The sequence below is a fragment of the Pollachius pollachius genome (genome assembly GCF_949987615.1).
Source record: "Pollachius pollachius genome assembly, chromosome: 16".
NCBI lineage: Eukaryota > Metazoa > Chordata > Actinopteri > Gadiformes > Gadidae > Pollachius > Pollachius pollachius.
The window spans coordinates 16,787,233-16,810,667 of record NC_136949.1 but is presented as its reverse complement, the minus strand read 5'-3'; the positions used below and the strand labels follow the sequence as shown (position 1 = coordinate 16,810,667).

General features: G+C 48.8%; 1 protein-coding gene across 1 annotated transcript in view; it reads right to left on the bottom strand.

Annotated features, from left to right (window-relative positions):
- lpgat1 (lysophosphatidylglycerol acyltransferase 1) overlaps positions 1-23,435 on the bottom strand; it is a 30,001-nt gene that overhangs the window by 5,940 nt on the left and 626 nt on the right. Inside the window, exons 2-6 of the mRNA XM_079754127.1 lie at positions 22,518-22,770; positions 16,268-16,386; positions 14,464-14,559; positions 11,147-11,426; positions 7,171-7,297 (exon numbers count right to left, since the gene is read on the bottom strand). Of these exons, the coding sequence (XP_079610253.1) occupies positions 7,171-7,297; positions 11,147-11,426; positions 14,464-14,559; positions 16,268-16,386; positions 22,518-22,755 (860 nt within the window). The 5' untranslated portion in view covers positions 22,756-22,770. The remainder of the gene's footprint in view (positions 1-7,170; positions 7,298-11,146; positions 11,427-14,463; positions 14,560-16,267; positions 16,387-22,517; positions 22,771-23,435) is intronic.

Below are 23,435 nucleotides of genomic sequence, written 5' to 3'. Positions count from 1 at the left end.
AGGTTTTTTGTGTTTTTGGTTTGGACTCCACCCTCTGTATCAGTATCGTCCTGTTCAAATATGGACTAGGGAAACTCCCACCCCTCCGCCAGGGGGTGCCATGGCAACCGACTCTGTAGGTTAAACAGCTAAACGACCACCGCTAATGTAAAGCGATAGCCCCGCGGCTGCGTGCGAGGGGGGGGGGGGGGCGGTGGTGGTGGGCCCTGGAAGGCATGTAGCCCGCTCTGCGTGCCGTCCTCTGGCTGAAATATTCATGCAGAGTCGTTGCGTGATGCCAGTGGGCGCCCGGAGCACAGAGGCCCGGGAGCAGAGAAAGAAGGACGCTGGGAGAGCACGCTACGTAGCCTAGCTTCCAGATCTGAGGAAGCGGGGGGGGGGCTAAGCTAGGCCTGCTCCGCTAGCCGCTGCAAGGGGCCGACCTAGCACAGGGTTAACACCACGAGGGTCTGGCCCTGAGAGGGGGTCATGGTCCAGTGGGGGACTGAGCGGTCACGTAGGTTGAACCTACGAAATCCTCCTTAGAGGAGGGTCTACGTGATCTCAACGTTCATGTGACCCACGGTGTCATCTTGTTTAGTGTGATCAATAAATAAATATGTAGTGAGAGAGAAGTGGAGTAGGCATGATGTGACCACAGGCTAATGGGCACGACGTGCCAAGCAGCTGCCAGCAACAAAAACCTTGTGCTCTGGTTTGTAGTGCCGAGACGATGGAGTTGAACATCGCTCTATAGTGTCAATATTGTGCAGAGTGAAAGAAACACGAGTATTGCGGTGTGTGTGTGTGTGTGTGTGTGTGTAGGTGTGTGCGTATGTTTGTGTGTGTGCCTGTATGTGTTTTATTTGTTATGCAAGGAGAGGTGGAGGTGGTGGTGGGGATGGTGATGGTGGGGGGAAATTGGAGTGGCGGTGGTGTTGATGCTGATGGTGGGGGTAATGGGAGTGGTGGTGGTGTTGATGGTGATGGTGGTGGTGGAGGTAATGGGAGTGCTGGTGATGGTGGAGGGGAAGGTGTAGCAGGGCACCTTAGCGGCCCTGACCATACGGCCAGCAGATTGCCGCCTGGCCGGGTGCTATTTTTTATTTATTTTTTAATCTCACCCACTTGGCAGCGGGACCCGGGGTGAACCCGACCCCCTGGCAGCCGAGAGCTGAGTGGGGGAGGGGCGGCGCCTCCTGTCAATAATCTCCAACACTGGCCCCGAGTGGCCGTCTGACCCGCGGCCTCGGGGCAGCACTACGTCTACATCTTACCGAGGACAGATCTGAGCTGGATCCAGGCTTGAGGCACATGGCGTCTTTGTGCTCAGTACAGATCGCTGAGCGCACCGGGGACATGTCACTATGTCTCTTATTGAATGCACGCATGTACTGGACGGCTGGACGTTTACCTTAAAACAGCAGCAGGGTACATCTGGCTACCAGAGCTGCATTTCAGTACTGCAGCAGAAGGCCTTCGTCGGCTCACTAAGTCAATCCCCTATCAGGATAAAAGGAAGCCAATGTGACTGGGAACTTTATCAAGCGGAACCTGTTCCCTGGCCAGTAACCAGCTTGTTTCCCCTCCGAATCGTGTGATCTGCAGGGCTCCTTGGCGGCAGAAAACGAAGCACCCAACACACGTCAGTCTTTGTGTGGGTGACTGCGTGCGTGTGTTAAAGGTGTTTAGGTGAGGCGCTGAGAGGAGCAAGATGCTGGGCTTGGGTGATTAAAGCCCCCTCATTTCTCCTCCTCCTCCTCCGACCGGTTGAACGAAGAAGAGACAACAATGCCTTCATCTGTATGCGAAGGTCCTCATACATGCTTGATTATCGCCTTTGTCATGGCAACCCAAAAACACACACACGTTGACTGAGTGTGCGGTTTGCACTGGGAATACATAAACAGCGCTTGTGGTACTGCAGTTTAATTGTAATAATTCAAGTCAAATGAGGGAAGTCCTTTCCTGTTCCCATATATATATATATGGTCCATTGTATGAACCTAGTATGTGTGCGCTGATATGACCATGAGGGCAATGGGACCTACTTTGTGAAGCTAACCGTACTAACCCCCCAGCCGTCTATCAGCCCCCATCAGGCAGGAGTCTGCCCCATTAATTGTATCATTTAGCCTTTAATTGCCCTCCTCTGGGTGGAGGTCTTCCAGGAAGACGTGGTGGATACCGGTAAGGACCTCCACCCAAGCTCCCCTCCCTGTCCGCCTTTGGAGCACCATCACATCTTTCATTTTAAGGTCTATCTATGTCAGTTGAAGAGCAACATTTGACCAGATGATGGATCATATCTCAACCCAAATCTATTCATTTAAGCAAAACTATGCGTGGGATTCATTAAGAGAAACAGTACAAACATTGTGTCTTATTCTATCTGCTGACCCACCGCCGGCGTTGGCCAGCGATCTGACCTGCGTGCCCTTATGACGTGCCCACACCCTGCTGTGCCCACCGGCCCCCCGCCGGGCCATATGGCGCTATCAGAGCTGCTGATAGCACAGAAGGTGGTAGGGGTGTTGGCAGTAAAGGCGTGGGTGGTGGTGGTGGTGGTGGTGGTGGTGTTGAGAGTCCCATGACAGAGCGAAGGTCAGTCACTGTGCTGTGGATGGAGCGGGGCTAGGCGTCAGTGGCCAATGTGGAGGGGGGGCAGCTGAATGGTGGCCTCTCGGCCCGCCCTGTGTGTGAGGCCGGGTGTCTTAGTCAAGGTGGTCAAGGAGCAGGGGGGGGTCTCCGTTTCAATTCCATTCAATTTATGTTTTCTTTCCCTAAGAGGGTTTTCTACTTAGTTAATGCATAATAATTAAAAAATATTTATAAAAAAAAAGAAATGATATAAATATATAATTATAATTTTATTTTTTTAATCTATATATTTTTATACATTGGCATTCAAGGCGGTGGTTATTGTTAACCATTCAGTGCTGGGGGAAACACTGCATGTGGCTCTGGGCGGGCGCCACCAGGTTGGCCCGACCTGTGCGTGAGGTTTTATGACGCGGGTGCTCGGGTAGAATCGGCGGTGCTCTGTGGGCCCACTCTCTGAATAAAAAGATATCTTTTATGGCGACCGGCAATTCCCAATTGGTTGTCGCCATGGTTACGGCAATGTTAATGGAGAGACAAAGGAAAGGCTGACACTCATAATCTCCTGCCCTCCACCCTGCCTCCTCTCATAAGGGTTGAGAGAGATAAGAGGTATTGATCCGTGTATTGACAGACTTCTATTGGGTAGATAACGATTAACCATGTTTCTTGCCCACGAGAGACCTTGACAATCCATCTCTCTTAAATGAGGAAACAGCGTTGATGCAGTAGTGCCGTGTGTGCCCGTGCGTGTTCATGATGGATGCAGAGGGAAGAGCAGTCATTTGATGACCAGGCACAACCATGTTGCATTCTACTAGGTCTGGCCCAATCTGAATCTCAAGCTTCAGATTAACCGTTATATTCTCTTGAAGGTATGTTCAAAAATTAATTTTCTACCAATTATCGATTTTGTCCAATTCATTTCAAAAGCGGTTCAATTTGTAAAAGAAAGATGTGTATTATTTGATTAAAACACAAGGCAAAACTGTACAATCAGATGAGATGAGTCAGACTGTTTTTGGCCGAGCTTCAGTGTGAACGTTTCCACAACTTCCATAGTTTTAGGCTACTTAACAAAACTAAAAGTAAATTCAACAAAGTTCTAAGGAAATTTCTCAAGCACTAAAGAAAAAGCAGAGGTACTGTTTTGAATGCCTGAAGAGGCATTCAAAGAAAAGGAAAAAAACATGGCTACCTGTTTCTATCCATGTAGTGACCAAGCCGTTAATGGAGCTGTTTCATATAGTTCCCTCCAGTTTTAACGTTAAAATGGTTGCTGAATACATTCATGATCACAGCCATTATTAACACCCTGCTCGCCATAACCTCCTAATCCCGGTGAGGGATCACATCAAGACAAAGCCTGGGGAGAGCCCTTTAATACACATTATTGTTATCATCACCCTTTAAAGTGCTCCAACACTGCCTGCTCCTTCGGCAGCAGCTCTGACGGTGCTGCAGATTCTCACCCTACTCGGCAGGTGTCAAGCGCTACCGAAGCCTTCAAATCAGGTTCTCATGTCCAGATACAAAGCGACAAATCTCAGTTATTCTGAGATTTGGGGCAAGCCCTTCGTTTCACACATCCTCCGAAAGCTGGCTATCAGCAACACACACACACACACACACACACACACACACACAAGCGCACGCACACACACAAGGTGATGGGCGATATTTTTTCAATGTTGGATCTCAACCCATTGAGCAGGCGGACACCACTGGCCTCCCACCGTGTCCATGAAGCCCCCTCACACCTCCATCTGCCAGTCACAGAGAGCTCGAGATCCCCCCGCCTCTCAGATCATCATCAATAAAAATATTATATTCCAATTCTGGAATGAAATCATCCAGAATATTCCTCTCCACGGCCAGACTGCAAGACAAGCCTCTTTTACAGCCTCATAAAAAGCTCTGCTGAACTCCTAATGCACAAGATATTTAAGACACCCCCCCATCCCGCCCCCAACGGAGAGTGTGGAGAAAGGAGGGAAACCACTGCAGCCCCGCCCAGAGTCATCCCAGGCTGAGGGGGGCGGGGCCACGCCGGGTCCCAGAGGCGGGGCCCTCCTCCACATGACATCACCGCTGGGCTGTGCGAGCGCTCCTGTTTTACATAAACAAATGCACAACAGGCTCGCTCACCCCAATATGACACACCAGAATAAACTCCGCCCGGGGGGCGGGGCATCGCGGCAAACAACACATCCACCCCCCCCACGACGGGCCGGTAGTCTGCAGTGTGTGCAGACATGCGCCGGGTGCACTATAGCCACCCCCCCCCCCCTCAGGGCCTGGGTTTAACCAAGCAGTCCAGGTTCCTCGCCGGGGGAACACCTGGACCAAGGTGGGGTTTTTGGCACACTTCTACGCGTTCTACAATGCTGTGAGCAAAGACTCAGGCCCCAGCGCTAGTCCCAATACCGGGCAGACCTAGAGAATGCGTCAGGGGGCAGGGGAGGGGTCCCGTCAGTGGGGGGGGGGCTTGTCTATGCCTCTATAATTAGAGACTTAATGAGTCCTCAGGATTAGACTCTGCTGCTCCTGGTGTCCTAGACTCTCTTGGGGGGCGGGGGAGTTCATTAATCATTGTCCCTAGCCTGTTGCCTACTGCAGCGCTGCATTATAATATAGCGCTCACCTGCTGACTGTCCTCTGACCTGCTGTGTAGCGGCCATGCCTCTGGGGGGGGGCTTACCCAACAGGCCAAAGGCAAAACAATACCGGACTGCATTCATAGGAGTCAGCCATTATTCAGAGCATGTATCCCTGTCATTTAGGACTTAAACTACATAGATACATGACTTTAACCCGGCACCTTTCGGTTGGTTTTGACCACCACAAGACTACGAGAGAAGGGCTTCCAGGGACTATTTCACACCGTACTGAAAGTGTCCGTCTAACTACAGTGTAATATTCCAACCAACGACAATATAGAGAGTGACAATACAAAACATGATTCCCATTACAATTCAGGTGCATTAATTGTGTTAGATAGCAGATCGAATTAGAGGGAATTAGTTATTAAATTAGCTACATTGTTTATCTAAATGAAAGGATGAAGGTTATTGTGGGCGGCCGGGACAGTGGAATCAGATCAGCCTACTAGCTGGAGGAGAACACCATTAGACCAGCACTGATCAGACACCGATAGCATCCTACCTCAGGCTGTCCTTAACACGATAATCCAACTATGAAGATATATATTATGTATTAACTCAGGAAAACAAAAGCACTTCCAGTGGAAGGAGCTTATTTCTTGACGGCATCGATAAAGAACATTTAGTAAAAACACAGAGTAGTGTTGTACCTCGTGTTGTATTTTTTTATCTCTTGAATCTTAATCTTTTTTTTATCCAGGACAGAAAACAGCCTATATTGAACGCTAACAGATTCTGGGATCAGTTAGCGTGAAGCTAAATCCTTTTACTCCAGTGGCGGCGGGGCGCGAACAATGCGTTCTCCCTGGCGTTCTCCCAGGCTTTTTGAACGAGTCCACGCCAAGACGCTCGTGTACCACAGCGCATCATGGCTGCCTCTTCTAAGGTGGTGCCCGGTCACCTCCCAGGTGTCAACGGGCACTGCTAGTGTAAAGACGCCCTGCGTCCCGACTGAAGCTGCTCGCTGCTCAGAGCCTCTGGAGTCCGGTGCGACTCGCGGGCGGCCGCCAAGCCTTGCTTATTTATGGGGGATAAACGGGCCTGCGAGCAGAAGTCAACATGCCGCTCGGTGATTGCGAGTGCAATTACAGTGCTTGGAGAGGGCTCGCCGCCAAGTACACTGATGGCATTTTTTGCAGATGCCACAGGAAAGGCTAATAATTGCGTAATGGGGCGTACAAAACTTGGCAGATAACCAGATGACCTGTGGCCAACTATTAGCTATCTATAGTAGAGCTTGGCCTCCTGGGGGTATTCCATTATCGCTTCGTTCATGTCATAGCACAGAACGCCCCCATAAATAAAACAAGAATGAAAAATTAACTGACGGCACGGCGGCTAAATGAAATGCACCATCGTCCGCTACAGTGACTCGTCCAAATACAACCTCTCATTGAATCAAGGGCCGTCCCTGTAACGGCGTGGGATGTGCCCTGTGTGTGGGCCCCCCTCCCCCCCACACACGGGGCGGAGCCGGCCAGTCACATGAGCGCGGCTCAGGTAAGCTCGCTGGCTCAACGGGTTGTAATTCCATTACAAAGCCCGCGATGAGGCGCACTGGTAATATGATTCCTCTCCTTAAAGGATATCGCTGTGGACTGGTTATGACGGCTTGGTAATGAGGAGGATTATGGGGGCTGTGAGTCACAGCCGGATCATGGGAGGAACGGGGGGGGGGCGGCGGCGCTGCAGAGATGTCAGCGTCCCTCGCCACGCTTTTTTTTGTTTCCGACAGCACAGTTACAGCCCGAGAGGAGACAATGTGGAGTGTGATGCCTGCTTCGTGTGTTTCTGTGATCAGGCCAAAATGCTAGAGAATAAAGAGTCCCGAAACAAGTGCCATCTTGAAATGCAGATCTTGGTTTGAGGGAAATAATACTGGTTCCCATGGCACTGGTATAATACAACAAAGCCCAGCTCCACCTACCTGTAGTGCACGTGTGTGACGGTGGGGGGCCGGTACCCGAAGATCCAGGTCTGTATGTCCATGGGCCGGGCCTGGGGGTAGGCTATAGTCACATCCACCACCCACTGCAAGCCTTTGCGTTTATAACCTGCGACGGGGGAAAGCATAGAAGGCATCAAAAAAATATTCAAGACTATGGAGGCGTATCTGTTATTCGCTAGATAAACAATCCTATGTACACAGAGCGCGCAAAACAAGCACATCTATTGGATGTTTGAATAGGTTCCAACTGCTAGACAGAATAAGAAGATAAGTAATAACATCATTAAAATCAGTACATAAATCAGGCTTTATTTATCAAGGGTTAAACCTCCAGAAGTATTAATTAGCTGCCTGCAATGAGACAACCGGAGCTCCAAGTACCACCATATATACAGGCACCTTAAAACAAAACACCAGCTTGTTAGTGTGTCTAATATACATTGTCACGGAGGCTGTCGACCGAGTGCACCCAGGGTCCTGAGCAGTCATCAGGGTCAGCTTGTGCTCTCTGACTCATCATCTAAATCCATAGCATAAGGCAGTGCTGACACTCGCAGCGCAAATGTGACGCGAGTGAGGCTGGCGAGGGTTCCCAGCCGAGCAGAGAGGCTTCCATCAGTTTAAACGAAAGCTATTTCTGTCCTAATGCCAGACAGACGAAACACCCGGCACTGAGGAGTACGGCGTGGTTGGTTCAGCAGAGTCAAGTCAGAACACCCAAACACCAGTGACGCGAGGGGGAACACCTCCAGTGGCGTTCGGGTTACACAATGTCTGCAACGACAGCCGGGGCAAGGGCCGTGTTTACTACGGCACACCTGAATGACGAAACCCTGCTGTGATATCAGCCATCTGAGCTCATTTCCAACAGGCAATAGGTGCAGCTCTGTTTTCTCTGCAAACACTAAACAGAGCTTGAAGGTGGCGTGAGCAAACACGCTACATCAGCAGACCGTGCAGGGCCCAACCACAGCACCTGAAGGCGTGTGTGGAAGGGAACAGGCCTTGTCTCGTCGCCGCGGTGACGAGACAAGGGGGCTGTCTATTAAACAGAGCACAGCAAAGGACAAGGGGGGGGACATCGCACTAGCGTGGCTGATACGGCGCGACGCACACATGATATACATCGAAACCCTGTTCTCTCAGAATGGCCCCGTTTGTCTGCAAATGAGTCAGCAGCATCTGGGCACCTCTGCAGAGCTTCCAAGGGGGCCAGAGAGAGAGCGGGAGACAAAGAGAGACAGATACCGAGGGAGAGAGACAGAGAGAGCTATGCTTTTGATAAGCCAGGCGCACAGACAGTGCACGGTGGTAAAGGGGACACTGCTCTTATTTTAATGCCATTAGCGAGACACAAAGGGAAGGGCGGGTTGTGTTGTGGCAATGAGTCTCTCTCTCTCTCCTGTAGCGGAGGGGACTGTCCCAGCAGGCATATCGGAGGACGGCTGCAATAGCAGAATAGCAGATGCTTGACAAACACACACACGACAATGGTCTGCACTACCGGAGCCAAGATAACCCTAATAGCACGCACAGCTCCTGAATACACAGACACACACACACACACACACACCACGTTGGTCTGTTTTTCGAGGCTGATTCAGAGGATACTGATTGGCCCAGACACCCCCCCCCCCCCCGGGCTGACGGCCGGTGCTGAGCCCGGAGGACAGAGAGCTGCGTTAGCAGGGCCGTCGGCCGGAGACAGGAGCTCCCCCCACCCACGACACCCTCCCCCCGATACCCAACGCAGGCGTTCACATAGCTATGAACGCAGCACAAAATGGACTCTGGGGTGAAGAGCTCAGCAGGCAGATTGGTTGTATGCGTGGGCCAATAGGAACTCTGGCACTTCTGTCATTTTCAAACCCCGCCCGCTATATCCCTGGCCTTTGGAGTGGGAACAGTATTTAAAAAAAAAAAAAAAAAGAAATTATGTACCTTTGCAAAAGGTAAACAACCTCAGCAAAATCTGTCTTCAAACCTCATTGGTTGCGTTACGGGCTGGAAGCTAGGCAAAGAAAAAAAGCAGACGCAACGAGTCCTCCGCAAATGACTGCTCAGGGCTAAGGAGCCATGGCGACCCCGCCTGCCCACTGCGGCCCCCCTCCCATGGTGCTGGTGGCCTAACGGAGGACGCCGTGACGGGGAGCGGTGATTTAACGCTGCCCGGTCTGAAGGAGTGCCGCTCCACTCAGGGACGGCCCCGCAACATAAAGCACCCAGTGCCTCACACACACACACACACAAACACACAGGTGCAATGTCATCTAGTACAAATTCTATAACCGAAATCGAGAAAAATCGTGTTATTTAAGAAATAAAGAACAGAGAAAAAACAGAAAAGAAAGGAAAAAAAGAATTCAATGTGTTGAGAATTCTGGAAAATATCCTGAATGCACTTGTCAGAGGCGATGAGCGGGGGGGAGGGGGTTGAGAACGGAAAGCAGAGCAGCCTCGGACATCCGGGGAAGCGTTCCCGGCTGTCTGCGGCTGGCTGCTGTCGTGGCGTCGCACGGCGCTCAATATCTCAGGGAAGGAAATCTGCTCCCGGAGGATGGGGGGGGGGGGGGGGATCCTGAACGCAGAGTGAAACGCTAACCGGACGGCTAAACGTGTCGGGTGAATGGGGACAGGCGTGGAGAGCACCTGATACGACTCCGGCTACAGCGCTTTGTACCGGCCGGGCTCAGGGGAGCGGGGTCCGAGCGGGTTAAGAGAGGAGCGCGTGCATGTGTGTGTGTGTGTCAGATGGGGGGGGTGGAGGACCTCAACTGACCGGCGGTTAAATAAAAACATTGTGGTTGTGAAGAAAAATGAATCCTCCCCCAAGACTGTGCACATGCAACGTACGATGGCCAGAGCATGATTAGGATCATTAATGAGCATAATCATGTTTTGGCCGTCGTCCTTGTTGTTTCTAATAATGTAAGAAAAGACAGGACTTATTCGTCACATTGATTCCTTGAGTTCCTCTCAAGTGCATGATTCGGTTAGTGAAAAGCACAAACAAATCCCTATAGCATCCCAGAGAAGACAGAGGCTTCTTTGTTGTCACAGTCTTCTTGGCTGATGTCAGCCGAGGTGCAGGGAAGCAGTGAAAAGGGAACATGCTTATCACTAAACAAACAATGATTGCAACTTCCTGTTTAAAATAGCGCTCCGATGGCGAAATAACGACATTTCTTAAGGACAGCCAAATCAAAGGCAGTCCATTGTACTCCATTTTGATTTTTCGAATAAAATGAGTGACTTTCAGAGGCTTGTGTGCATTGACGTCCTCCACCTGCACCTCTACTACTACTTTTTTTTTCACAGCAACGGTGATAGTAACACCTGGATGGTGCCATTTCAAATGAGTGTGCATGTTAAAGTGCTGTACGTAGACACGGACAACCCTCTCTGTAGTCGGAGACCCTCTCCGTAGCTTACACGCGCATCCAATATTTTTTAACTATCCGTCGACGCAACAGAGACGGCAAGGGCTGTGATTGGTCCTCTAACAAAATCATTTCCGGGATCACTGCCCTGGTTTGACTTTGCACCTTATTTACTTTGCACATTAAGGACCAATAAAACCCAAAATAAGATTTGAAAAGCTTTGGAAGTTTATTTACAACACTGTTTACATGGTTTGTAGTCAACATATAAGATCGATCGTGCGGCGAATTGCATTGCGTATCCGACATCCCGACGGAGAACTGCGAATGCTCGAGGGGTCTCCGTAGATGGATGTGTATGGATGTGTGTGTGTGTGCATGTGTGTATTTGTGTGTATGTGCGGCCGTGTCTGTGCGTGTGACCTGACTGGCTGCTTGTGTATGCATGTGTGTATGTGTGTGTGTGTGTATGTGTTTGTGCGTGTGTGCCCGTATGTGCGCGATTGCGTGTGTGACCTGACTGGCTGCGTGTGTGTGCATGTGTGTATGTGACTGTGCTCGTATGTGCGTGTTACCTGACTGGCTTGGGGGCCCGCTCTCGCTGCTGACGCTGCCGTTCTCCTGCTGGGCTCCAAGGGTCCGCAGGATGACCTGTGTGGCGCCCAGCCGCGGCAGGGTCACGTGGGTCAGGTGGGGCAGCGAGTTCTTCTTAGCGAACGCCTGGCTGGTTTCCCGCCGCTTGCGCAGGAAGCCCCCCTCGGGGAACAGCACTATCCACTTCCTGTCACGGCTCTGGTAGTAACGGTCCAGGTGGTCCTTCAGGTAGATCAGCTGCTTGTCCCGGTGGGTTTTACCCTGGATGCACACAGAGCACATTCAGTCACCCTTCATGACAGAAATATACAGTAACCAAACCAACATCGCCAAGACCTATTCTGATGTAGCTGTGAAAAGCCTAGCAGCATGAGATCCTTTTCAAAGAGGTGACCTCGTGGGAAGAACACAGCTCACTCGTCACACTAATATAGGTCTGCCCCTTTTATGGACCAGGGTCTCCAATGTAAACAATTGTCGATAATATTTTGGGTGCTTTCTGATCCCTGGTTATATTCTGGCGAGATCGGAAAATGATTTTAAATGTTAAAAATTGACAAATTACAGATCAAATGCAACACAACCTTTTCATTTCCAGGTATAAAGAATCTTGTGTATTCATACCGTTCCATCTTATATACGTGCAGCACGGATATTTGTCAAGTATTAGCAAAACCAAACTACAGGTGCATGTAGTGCATGTAAATGAACTTGTAATTGGGCTGTGAAGACGAGGATTACAACATGCGCAGCAGCTACACAAGACGGTGCAGACCCACCAGCTGATGTGCAGTGTTTGCAAACCAAAAGAAAATGAAATGAAAGTGACCTTGCAAAATCTCCACCTGTACATGGACGTAGTAAGAGAAGGTGGACAAGACTGGAGCTCAGCCAGTGGGACTTAAATAACCCAACGCAATGTTGAGAATTTTACTGATGGTTATTATGCCATGCAAATATTTGTCATTTGTATCCTTCTCAGATGTTTTGTTTATGTTCAACTTTGTGTTCTTAGTAAGATTATACGAAGGAAGCGTGGCGAGGTAGATGTCAATCAAGTTGGCCTTCGAAACTCCCTGGCCAACTATTGACTAAGTTGTGATCAAAGCAAAACAAAGTTTTCTACATTTATTTATACCAAATAGTGAAGGTTCATGCACAATAACACTCAACTTTTACATAATATTTGCATCTTCATATTGTTGGAATTCTTGGTCTGAAATAATGGTGAATCCTAGCATCTAAATCCAAACTGAAGCTCTTAAGACCAGGGCATATAGTGTGGGGTTACCATTGGCTAAGCAGATCCACAAACCACCATTGTTGGCCCTCTACCTGTGATCCTTGGTTGAGGGTCACGTGTGCAACTGTACTTTGCTTCACCTTGAGTTCATTTCCCATGGCGACCAACGAAGTTTGCCTCTGAGGTGGACAATATATACATTGTTCTGTGCATATCGACAGTTTATGGCCTGGGAAAGGCTGGAGTGTTGCGTAAGGGGGGTAAAGGTCTCTCCAGGCTGTGAAGGATGTAAAAAGGTATTTTCCCTGCAATTAGTGCTAAAGACCTCATTGAAAGCGATCAGGGTCCACTAAGCAGGCTCAGAAGTAAGTCATAAACAAAGTACAGTTGAAAGTTGAAATTGGTGCCTGGAGCCCATTCAGTATAAGAAAAAGGAGGGTCTACACACTGTTTTAATGCTCCAGAATTAGATTTATTTACAAACAGGCAACGTTTCAACCGTAGGGATCTTCATCAGGAGCCAAATCATTCCCTGCTCCTGTTCTGAGGTCAGCCAGAGAGGCTGGCGGCCGACCTCGCTCGCTCTCTGTGCCGCTGCTGTGAACAGGCAAGAGGTCGACCTTCAAATGCATGAGGAATTATCTCCTTCCGCGCGTAGCTGGATTTCTGTCATGACCTACAGTGTGTATTCCTCGTGAAATTACACGACCAGCCTTGATACATCCAAATAATAGTCTCAATGTTTACCCCACACACACACACACACACACCCCTCAACAACCTCCAGTCCTATTCTTTGTGCATACATCAAGGAAGTCTCTAGCAATGCTTCGCAGTATAGGACTGGTCACAGAGGGGTTGGCCCTGTGGGGAGGTGTGGGGTTTCTTTCAGTTTTTTTCTGGTGTAGGAATTACAATCTTCCCTTAGTGTTTTGGTTGAGGATTGTTCATATTGAGCATGAAAACCTGGAAGCGAACCAGAACAATGCAATGCTATCAGTAGAGCATCGGATTTGAACCCACTTACTGAAAGGTTTAGAGACTGAGTCCATGTTTCATTTAGTTTGTTTAGTTTATCAGAACAACGGCTTTTATCGCAAGCATTACGCAAGCGAGCATTACGCAAGCAATCCTTTTAGATTGGACGATCTTTGTTGCCGTCGAGTCATTTTTATATTCATTAACATAAATGTGCAGCCCACCCCAGATCAGGAAATGAATGTCTCACTCAGATAAAGAAATCCATGTTTCCTTTTATTAAAATCAAAACAATTTCTCACATTTACCGCTGAGCCACCAGAGTTCAACGATTGTCTCAATCTAAATGAAGCAAACCCCCAAAAGAGGTATGACCCACCTCTCCCCTCGAAGACATCTTCGAGGGGAGATGCTCGGTGTCGTTGAATTGAAAGAAGGGCGGGGCTGGATGCGAGGCGTGGCCTCCACGTCTCTCATCCAGCCCCGCCCCTTCTTTCAGATCAACTGCCGGCTGCCGGTCACACAGCGGGCAGCGCTGTTCCAGCTGCTCCTACAAAGGAAAGGTCAGCCGGTGCCACGGGGCTCTGGCGGGGGAACACTGCGCCACTGTCCCTCGACGGCACCCATCATCATGCACATGCTCAGAGGACACCCGTGCACTGGCTTCCACAGCTGGAGCCGGTGACCTCTGACCTGGAACCCCCTTCCCCCCCCAGATTCAACCGAAACGAGGAGTTTAAAAATAGAAGTGTGCTGCGTTCGGGAAAATCCCGTACGGCTGCTTCCCAAAGCTATCCATTAGTTTCCTTTGTAATCGGGAGCGTGTGATTGGGGCGACAGTTGCTCAGGAGTCAGAGCGGGATGACTGGTAACCGGAAGGTTGCTAGTTTGATCCCCGGCTCCTCCTAGCTGAGTGTCCAGGTTTCCCTGAGCAAGACGCCTCACCCTGACTTAGCAGGCTATCGCCATACATGGTTGACCGCATTCGGTATGTGAATGAATGGTTGTAGGTCGCTTTGGATAAAAGCGTTAGCAGAATCCCATCAATGTAATCATTAACAGCCACGGCGTTCTTACCTGTCTGATGAAGAAGTCTCCATGTATGAGGGACACCAGGCCAAAGTTGGTGTACTTGAACACATGGTCCATCAACCACATCATCTTCCTTACCACCTGATAAGATACAACAACACATGAGCAATACACACATCACACATGTCTACGGAGCACCACAGCTCTCCTCTAGCCGCCTGTATCCCTCCTTTTCCCTGTGACAGCACAGGGAGAAACCATTTTGTGGCTGGCGTTGACCCCCGGCCCACCCTGGCAAGCACCACGCAGTCTCACTTCACCTCCACCTCCATAGGACTGCGGGGGGGGACAGCACTGGCTGACGGGCCTCTCAGTTCATGTGTGCTCCCGTGCCGAGAGGAAAATCAGCACCAGTTGTTGAAGGGGTCACCATGTCCCAGCATTTCTGTGTTACGTCTTGGGGACCCCCACCCCCGTGGCCATGTGATCCCAGGCCCTATGCAGGGACACTGCTCCCACGACTTGGCTCAGTGTGCCAGGCCGAAGCCAGGGTTGGGTTACAGTGTAGGCAGCTTGTAGTAGCGGGGGGATAGCATTTCAGTTCTCCTGCTGAAGTGATTGACATTTTGTGCTTGAATACTCGTCTTTTTCCCCCTTCGACACAGCTACAGAGCACCGGATGTATTATAACATGTTCATTATATTTAGACCCCGTCGATTTCAATCTACAGCAAACTGACACATTCAATGGAAGCAAATATAAACGTAACGCACAAATGCTCACACCTCAAGTGAGCCACAGGATACCCTTATCGATTACGATGGTCCAATAAATTGAGAACGATAAACCACACCCAAGACTGTGTTTCCTACCATCATTGAACTGCTAAGCTGTAATTTCTGTGCTAAACCAGATGCCCGTATTTGTCGAAAGTCGAAAGATAGCAAACAAACACTATGAATTGCGATATTTGAGACCCGTTCTAATCTGAGCCTGGTCTTCAGGGTGAGTTTGGACATAAAAGAGGGATCTGAGTGAGCTGCAGACATCAGACGACACAGGAAGCACACTGCAATAGTTATCTTGCAGCTTAATGCATCATGTTTCCACCTTGCAATTGCATCCTCATGTGACTTTGTAATTTACTACCTTACAAGAAAACACCCTGCCCTCATTTGAGAATTATTTTTACTCTACTCAGGTCGTAAGATTTACGATACCACCATACTTCTTCTGACCAAAACACACCCTTAGCTCACACACACTTTTGAAATTCTAATTCAAATTGCTGATGCAACACTAAAACTCTTTGATACCCAAACTCAAATTTCACTGTCATGCAAATGCATCCATTTCTATCCCAATACCAACATGATCTTACATCAGCTCAACCCTCTGCAACCAATTTCATCAAATATAATATATAAAACCGGAACTCTACCATACATTTTGACTTCACTAATAAATTCATTCATATACAAATCCCACAAACTGATATTTCAGAAACGACCATCGATGGTCACATGTGATGGGGTTCAACTGTCTGCTGCCCCGCCCCTGAACCTTCAAGGGGGTCAAGGGGTCAAAGGTCAGAAAGTACACCATATTGAAGGACAATACCCTTTCTGCTCGCACACCTCTTGTTTCTTTTAAGTGTCTGGCCTCCACTTCATTTGATTCAGCCAAAACAACAACTCTAAAATCACCGGTGGGAAGTAGTGGCGGCGGGGTCTGCCCTCAACCAACGGCAAGGGGACGCGTCAGAGGGGGACACGGGGGGGCGTTTTACTTCAGCTTTGGATGGAGGCTTTGGGGAAGTGGTGCGGTGACGGTGGGGTCCCTCCTTACCGTGCCCTTGTCCTGCAGGCACATCATGAGCGTGCACACGTCCCCAGTCGCCTGGTGGTTCACGATGACCATGGCTTCGTCCTCCGAGAAGGGCCTCACGTCGTCGCCCCACTCCGTCACTGCAGGAGGGGGAGGGAGGAGAGAAGGTGGGGGTCACCGTGGGATCAGTTTATGTTTCAAGAGAAAGAGCATGTTTATTTATCTGAAAGTCAACGTAGGTAACGGGTTGGCCCATTGAGTTTTAGTCAAACTGAACCAGATTCAACAAAATAACCTTGCGATGGCATAGCATTTGGAGGTTGGATGGTTTGACACTCTGGCTTTCAGTGACTACAAAGTGACTAGGTAATAGACAGACGGAACACAAATATTAGCAGAACAAAACCAATGTTTGAACAATGCTGGCTGGTCGTTGCACTTTAACCCACAAGCAGGGCTTAGCTTGCGCTGAACACAACAGAAATAGTACTTCTAGTTACACTTTGGAAAGCTGTCATCCTCCCTTGATAAGGGTGGAATTCAGCTATTTTCGGGAGTATAAGCTTCTAATGAGCAAAACAAAAAAGGAAGCCCCAAAGGCCTGAACTGAAAAGATCCCGAGCTGTTCAAACATAAAGCCTCGTGTGCGAGAGGCTTAAAAGAACTGCATATTATTGGTCCTGGTTAAACATGGCAGGAATCACCAGAACAGTGGAGTGGGGTATATTAGCATTCACCTTCACAACACCCAACAGCTATACAGTGAAGACATGACATTACCTCTCAAGGCATCTCTGTTAGGCTTCTCACATAACCAGCCAGTCACCTTGTGTCTTTAGGCAGCTACTTCAGAGTTGCAAATAGTCAAAGAACAGAACTGATGGAAAAGTTGACTGCTGTAACCCTATTGCTTTATTTTATACACTGAACTAGTAAGCTACAGCAACTACAACTACAGCTTGTATGCAGTAAACCTCAGCTTTTATCCAGTATACTACAGATTGTATGGGACTATGGGGATTCCCATTTAGCAGTCAAGTCGCATTAAGATCCACAAAAGCTGTATTACCCATTTCTAACACTAGTTCACACTCTATTGTCATGGAAAAAATACACTCAGCGCCCCCTGAGTGGATGCTTAACTCCATCAGCAGCTTTTAAATAGTAAAAGGTCACGTGTCGAAGGCCACACGGCCTCTTGTCCGGCGGACACCAAAGGTGTTGAACGCCACATTCTTATTTACATGTTGACGTGGAACACGATCACAAGGTTACTGGAGACGCTGCGTTGGTGCCAGGTGGGAGCGCTCTCCGTCTCTGCCCGCATCCGATACACCTGGACACAGGCCAGGGGAGGTTGGGGCCTCGCTGTTCACCCAGCACCCTGGTTCAGACCACATGTAGACTCATTCTACGTTTCTGCCAGGGAGTTGTGGTAGTGGCCTGTATCGATCAGCTACAGCAGAGGAAGTGGGGGAGGGGGGGGGGGGGGGGGGGGGGGGGGGGGGGGGGGGGGGGGGCATGGAGCAGAGGCTATTCATCGCCTGTCCATCACTTTGCATACAAACCTCTAGGAGGTCTGGGGGAGGCGAGGGTGTTGGCTGAACAGAAGCAACAGGGGAGGTAATCAGTTGTTGGATTCCCCCCCAACCCCCTACGGGAAGCGCCTTGCTTGGAGGGGTTCCCTCTCTGTGATGCTAAAGGGGCCCACACACAGCCCAGACTCAAACCAACGGCCAACTGCCTTCATCTGACCACTCCGCAGCCTCTTGTCTGACCCGTTCAGCAGGAAAGTTGCATTGAAATATGCCGCGAAGACTGCCAACTAGACAGTAGCGTGTACGTTCTGCGCTTGCGTGAGATGAGGGAAACCACGGAACGGATTGCAGACCATAGATTATCAGATTAGAAATACAAAGCGGTCCACGCAGCCATGGCTTCCAGAAATATGTAGAAATATCCAAAAAACGCGATGCAACAACGAAGTGTAGTTTGTAACGCTGTGCCATCTCTGTTTAAGTGGTTTGTTTGTTTATCATTGTAACCATCGCCCCTCCCACACACTGCACTGATTCGATAGCACCTAGTCACAACTACCACAAAACAAATCAGAGTATCCGATGGCTCAAATTCTCAAGACAGCTAACGCATAGACTTTGCATGTTGAATCGGACCAGACAACGTCCTTGCGGTTCCAAAAGCTTCCAACACAGCTTAACCCACCAAACACATTTGTTCCCGAACTCGTCCGAGTCTCCCCAAACGTTTCAGATGGCCAACGGTTGGGCCAGTGTGTGGCAGCCTTAATGCCTGAGGAGGGGATGGTGGTCTCAACCCACGTTGTTAAGCAGGGGAGGGCGTGGTGGTCTAGACCAAGGTCGTAAAGCAGGGGAGGGGATGGTGGTCTCGACCCACGGTGTTAGGCAGGGGAGGGCGTGGTGGTCTAGACCAAGTGCGTAAAGCAGGGGAGGGGTTGGTGGTCTAGACCAAGGGCGTAAAGCAGGGGAGGGCGTGGTGGTCTAGACCAAGGGCGTAAAGCAGGGGAGGGGTTGGTGGTCTAGACCAAGGGCGTAAAGCAGGGGAGGGCGTGGTGGTCTAGACCAAGGGCGTAAAGCAGGGGAGGGCATGGTGGTCAAGACCCACGGTGTAAAGCAGGGGATGGGGTGGTGTCACTGGTCAAGGCCCACGGTGTAAAGCAGGGGGATGGGGTGGTGGTCTTTACCCACAGTGTAAAGCAGGGGAGAGCTTAGTGGTCATGACCCAGGGTGTGTAAGTGGTAAGCGCCATGTCCACTGAGAGCTCCTAGGGTGAGAGGGGCGAAGACGAGCTACCACGAGCCACCTACCACCATAAGGTGAAGGTGTAGACACAGCACAATAGGACTGCTCCCTTTTATACTGCAAAGCAAGCACTGACACAATCATACCCACACCTAAATAATTCCCAAACGCAAAGTAGTATTTTTTAAATGGAGCCTGTGATTTCCCGGCTGCAGCATGGTTTGAACATGACCACGGCTGTCAGCTTCAGGACGCACGTATGTGCTTTACTTGGCTGCTGCCTCATCCCACGTTCAAAAAGCACAGACAGGGAGACATGTTGTGGGATCATCAGTTTTAAATCAACACCCCTCGGAGGCAGTGCTCTCCGATCCTGTTTTGGGAATACCTAGTAATCCGTAAGCCATTCTCTACAGTCTACACCTACACTTTCTGCTCAAAACCTAAAGAAAGGTAAACCACTTGGCCGGCTCAAAGCCTCCGGAAGGCAGAGGTCAGGCGCCCAGAGCATGGGGGTATTCTAGAACGCACCTCAGAAGGAGACATCCCATCTGTCACTCCAGTGTGTGGTGTAAGCATGCATATGTATCTGCATGTGTTTGTGTGTGTTTAGGAGGTAATGAAGACAATGTCATTTTTACAAGGAGCCCCCAAATCATCACGCCAAAGTCCATAACATGGGAACAGGGGCAATATGGACGGGAAAGAGAAGGGTCAGCTGTCAGATAGGATACATTAGGGAGATTGTCTTTGGGAGATGACACAGTTAGCCAGCAGGACAGCCAGCAACAGTGTCTAATCCAGTAAGGGAAGGTCAGCTAAATGGTGAAGCAATGACCTTGACTTCTTTCCAACCTCCCCCTCCCCTACTTTTTAGGTTTGTGTCTATCCTCTTCCGCAGGCGATGTATGCTACAGTGGTATTACAAACACATTGTTTTGGGCATTGATATACGACCAAACACCTTGCATTATTTTTCAATCGCAAGGAACACATTCTACAGATTCCTTGCAGGCTAACCACATTACACAGGGAAGGGAATTTCTCCCAACAATAAGTAGTTATGGAGGTAGTATAGCCCAAGGCACAGCAAATTATATACATTTTTCTTAATTTTTTCATACAAGTTTGTCAAGCTGTTACAATCCCTCCTCCAGCGACGGAATACCCCTACTAATATATAGTCCTACTAGGAAGACTGCTGCTTGCTGCTTATCCTTGCAGCGGAGGGAAGGAGTCTAGGAGAAATAGGACCAAAATATGATGTGACCTGTGCTGTTGGAATGACTACAGGCAAGCATGTAAATGGAGACAACACTTCCTACAAAATGCCTGCCTTTTCTGGTTTTCTACACTAGCAAGAAAGCCCTCTCTGACAGGACATCCTGAAACTCCTCTCATTTGACAGTTGCCATACAAGCGCATTTAGTTATTACAACATTATGACAACACTGTTGACAACAAAAAAATTAACATTTTGCTGTCATTTTAAACAAAGGATTTATGAACATCCTGACCAACTGTAGAGGTCTTACCTACAATTCAGCTTTAACATTCATCTTTACAGTTTTTGTCTTTAAGAGATCTGATTGATCCAGGTATGTGGACGGATTTTAAACATGACGAGGTGCAATAAAGTAAACATGACGAGGTTCTACCACCTCTCAATGGGAGATGTGGTAGAACTACTGCTAGAGTACAGAGCACACAGCCTCCCGGTCCAGGTGTGCCCTGTTACATCAGTTCTAGTAAAATGAGCTGTATAATATTTTTTTAAATGATGCAAGATTTATGTGGTGATTAACAGCACACCCCAGCTTAACCGTGGCCTGTGACATCATAGCCATGATCAAGGTCCTCGGAATAGCATTGCATCATGGATTTCGAGGCCATGGTCCATGCAAGACGTAAGTAGCCCACTGGTTCTACAACCCTGACCCAACCCATTTTCCTTTCAAAAGGATGGTCTCAGACTCAACTCATTTTCCTCCCCTTTCAAAAGGATGGTCTCAGACCCAATCCATTTTCCTCCCCTTTCAAAAGGATGGTCTCGACCTAGGCCGCAAGGAGAAGGAACAAGCTATATATTTATTTCTTTCTGCTTTGCAAATTTTGTGTGCAAGTACAGTACACAGAAACTATAGGACAATAAGGGGCCTGTGTGACAGTAATCCTTTCATTTGTTTATCAAATGATGATATCACTCAATCATAATGTTCCACTGTATGCCTTCAAACTAACTGAATGCCTCCCTCATCTGTGAAACGTAATCACAATCTGACATGCAAATTGCAGAGGTTTATTTGAGCCATTTGGATTGAACATCTGCATACGGACATTGCTGCAGCCCCAGCACGCTGTATGTGTGCGTCTGGGACAGCATTACAAGGCCTGGGCTGAGTGAACATGGCAAAGCAGTAGGACTTCAGCTTCACTTCTTTAATTCTGATTAAGGTACATCCTTTTCCTTCTGTATTTCACACACACACCCTGGTGAGAGAAAGGTAGCAGAGACCAAACCCGATCAATGGGTGCCTGGTCGCCTATGCTATAGGAGAGGCAAGGCTGCATTCTGGCAAGACGCTGAATGTGAGTTTGAAAGTTGCATGTCTGAACACTTGTTGCACCATCACAACACAACACCTGACACATCAAGTGCTACACAGGGGCGTTTTTGTTTGTGCACTTTCATACCCGACTTAAAGAATAAATATGTGAATACCTCACGTCAAAACACTATCTGCATTACCCATCGACTTCCCTTCAAATGCACCATTTCCCAATTAGGATCCATTAATTTATTTAATAATCCATATGATAAGGTGGCATTTTGGGTCCCACATAATCACAGCCTGACGTGCTCAGAGCACTGCTCAATGGCATGTCCGTTAACATTCGCAGTTCCTCATCTTCCAACCAGGTGTTCCATAGGCAGAATACGTTGCAATATTTATTAGCAGGCCATGTTCAGCACTTAGTAATTTGTAAACGTTTAGCTTGTGGCCTGGTGCAACCGAACACCACTGACGGAGCTGAATCCCTGATAAACATTAGGCCAGTTGGTTTACAAGGAACCAACAAATCGCCCTTAAAACTGTTATTTTACATCTGTTGGTATGTCTGTGTTATTATGAAATTATTTACAAGATTGATGTATCAGTCATTCATAAGTGAATTAGCCAAACATTATACATATCCTCCTCTTGTTTATGAATCATTTAAATCATTCAAAATGGAACAAGTACATAGACTATTCTCCAAGATCACGCTCCTCACTAAAAACATCACTTAGTCTCTGGATATAACATGATCTCAGTGTAAACATAGCTCATGTGGGAGAACATCCAGACAGAGGGGAAATGACCATAACAGTAACAGTCTTTGCAGCTTCACAAACCAGTTTTAACAAACAGAAAACTTTCTAATGCTTTGCAAACAGTTGTGAAAACATGTGTGCATGCAATGCGTTCAGGGCTGTTGAGGCCTCTTACCTGTATACCCTGCGACCCAGCCCCACGAAGACACCATGGCTAGCATCCATTTGAACATAATTCCTTCAATGTGCCAAAACGTAGGACTGTCCCATATTCTCAGCGGTTGAAGAAGTATAAGGTATAAACAGTAGGAAGGTATGGCTACAAAGTTGTTGATGAACATAAAAATAAAACGAACGGTACAATTCAGGAGAACCCAGCCCAGCTTCCGGGCGCTGTCCATTAGCTCCGCCATCCTGGTGCACACTGCCTGCAGAGACAAGACCGGTGGTTAGCAGCATGTTCACCCTTCTCCAAACCCAACCACAAAGAAGCCCACTACCAAGTCAAGCAGAGAAGCGGAACATCACGCCAGCACTTAATATTGGCATGAAAGGTTTCCATTCTGTGTTTAGATAGCTATAGTAACAGTATGGGGAACTGAATTGTTGATGACGCTGGCTCTTCGGTGCTTGGCTGTTGGTCGAGCTATTCGGTGCACTGGCATACCCACAATGTGCAACGATGGATTGAAAACTATCTACATCACAATTTTATTGTGATGCACCAAAGTTATTGTTATGTGCATCGTTGTGTTACTAGCAGACACCAGCGTGTGCGCCAATAACCCGCTGGTAACACGAACTGGGAGGGGGGGACACACTGGGATCAGGGGAGGGTGCCACACTGGGACTAGGGGCGGGGGGTCACATTGGGACAAGGGCCACACTGGGACCAGGGGAGGAGGACACTTCCAGAAGCCAGGAGTAGGCGTGCTCCCCAGCCTCCATTAGGCTGAGCTAGCATAACGGGAGCAGATGCTGAAGACATGCCATGTAGGAGGAATGTTTTAAAGCACCCATTATCAGCACAACACTACTCCTCAACACCCTGCAGGAGGTCTGGACCCCCCCGGTGCGAGTCCAGTAACGTGAT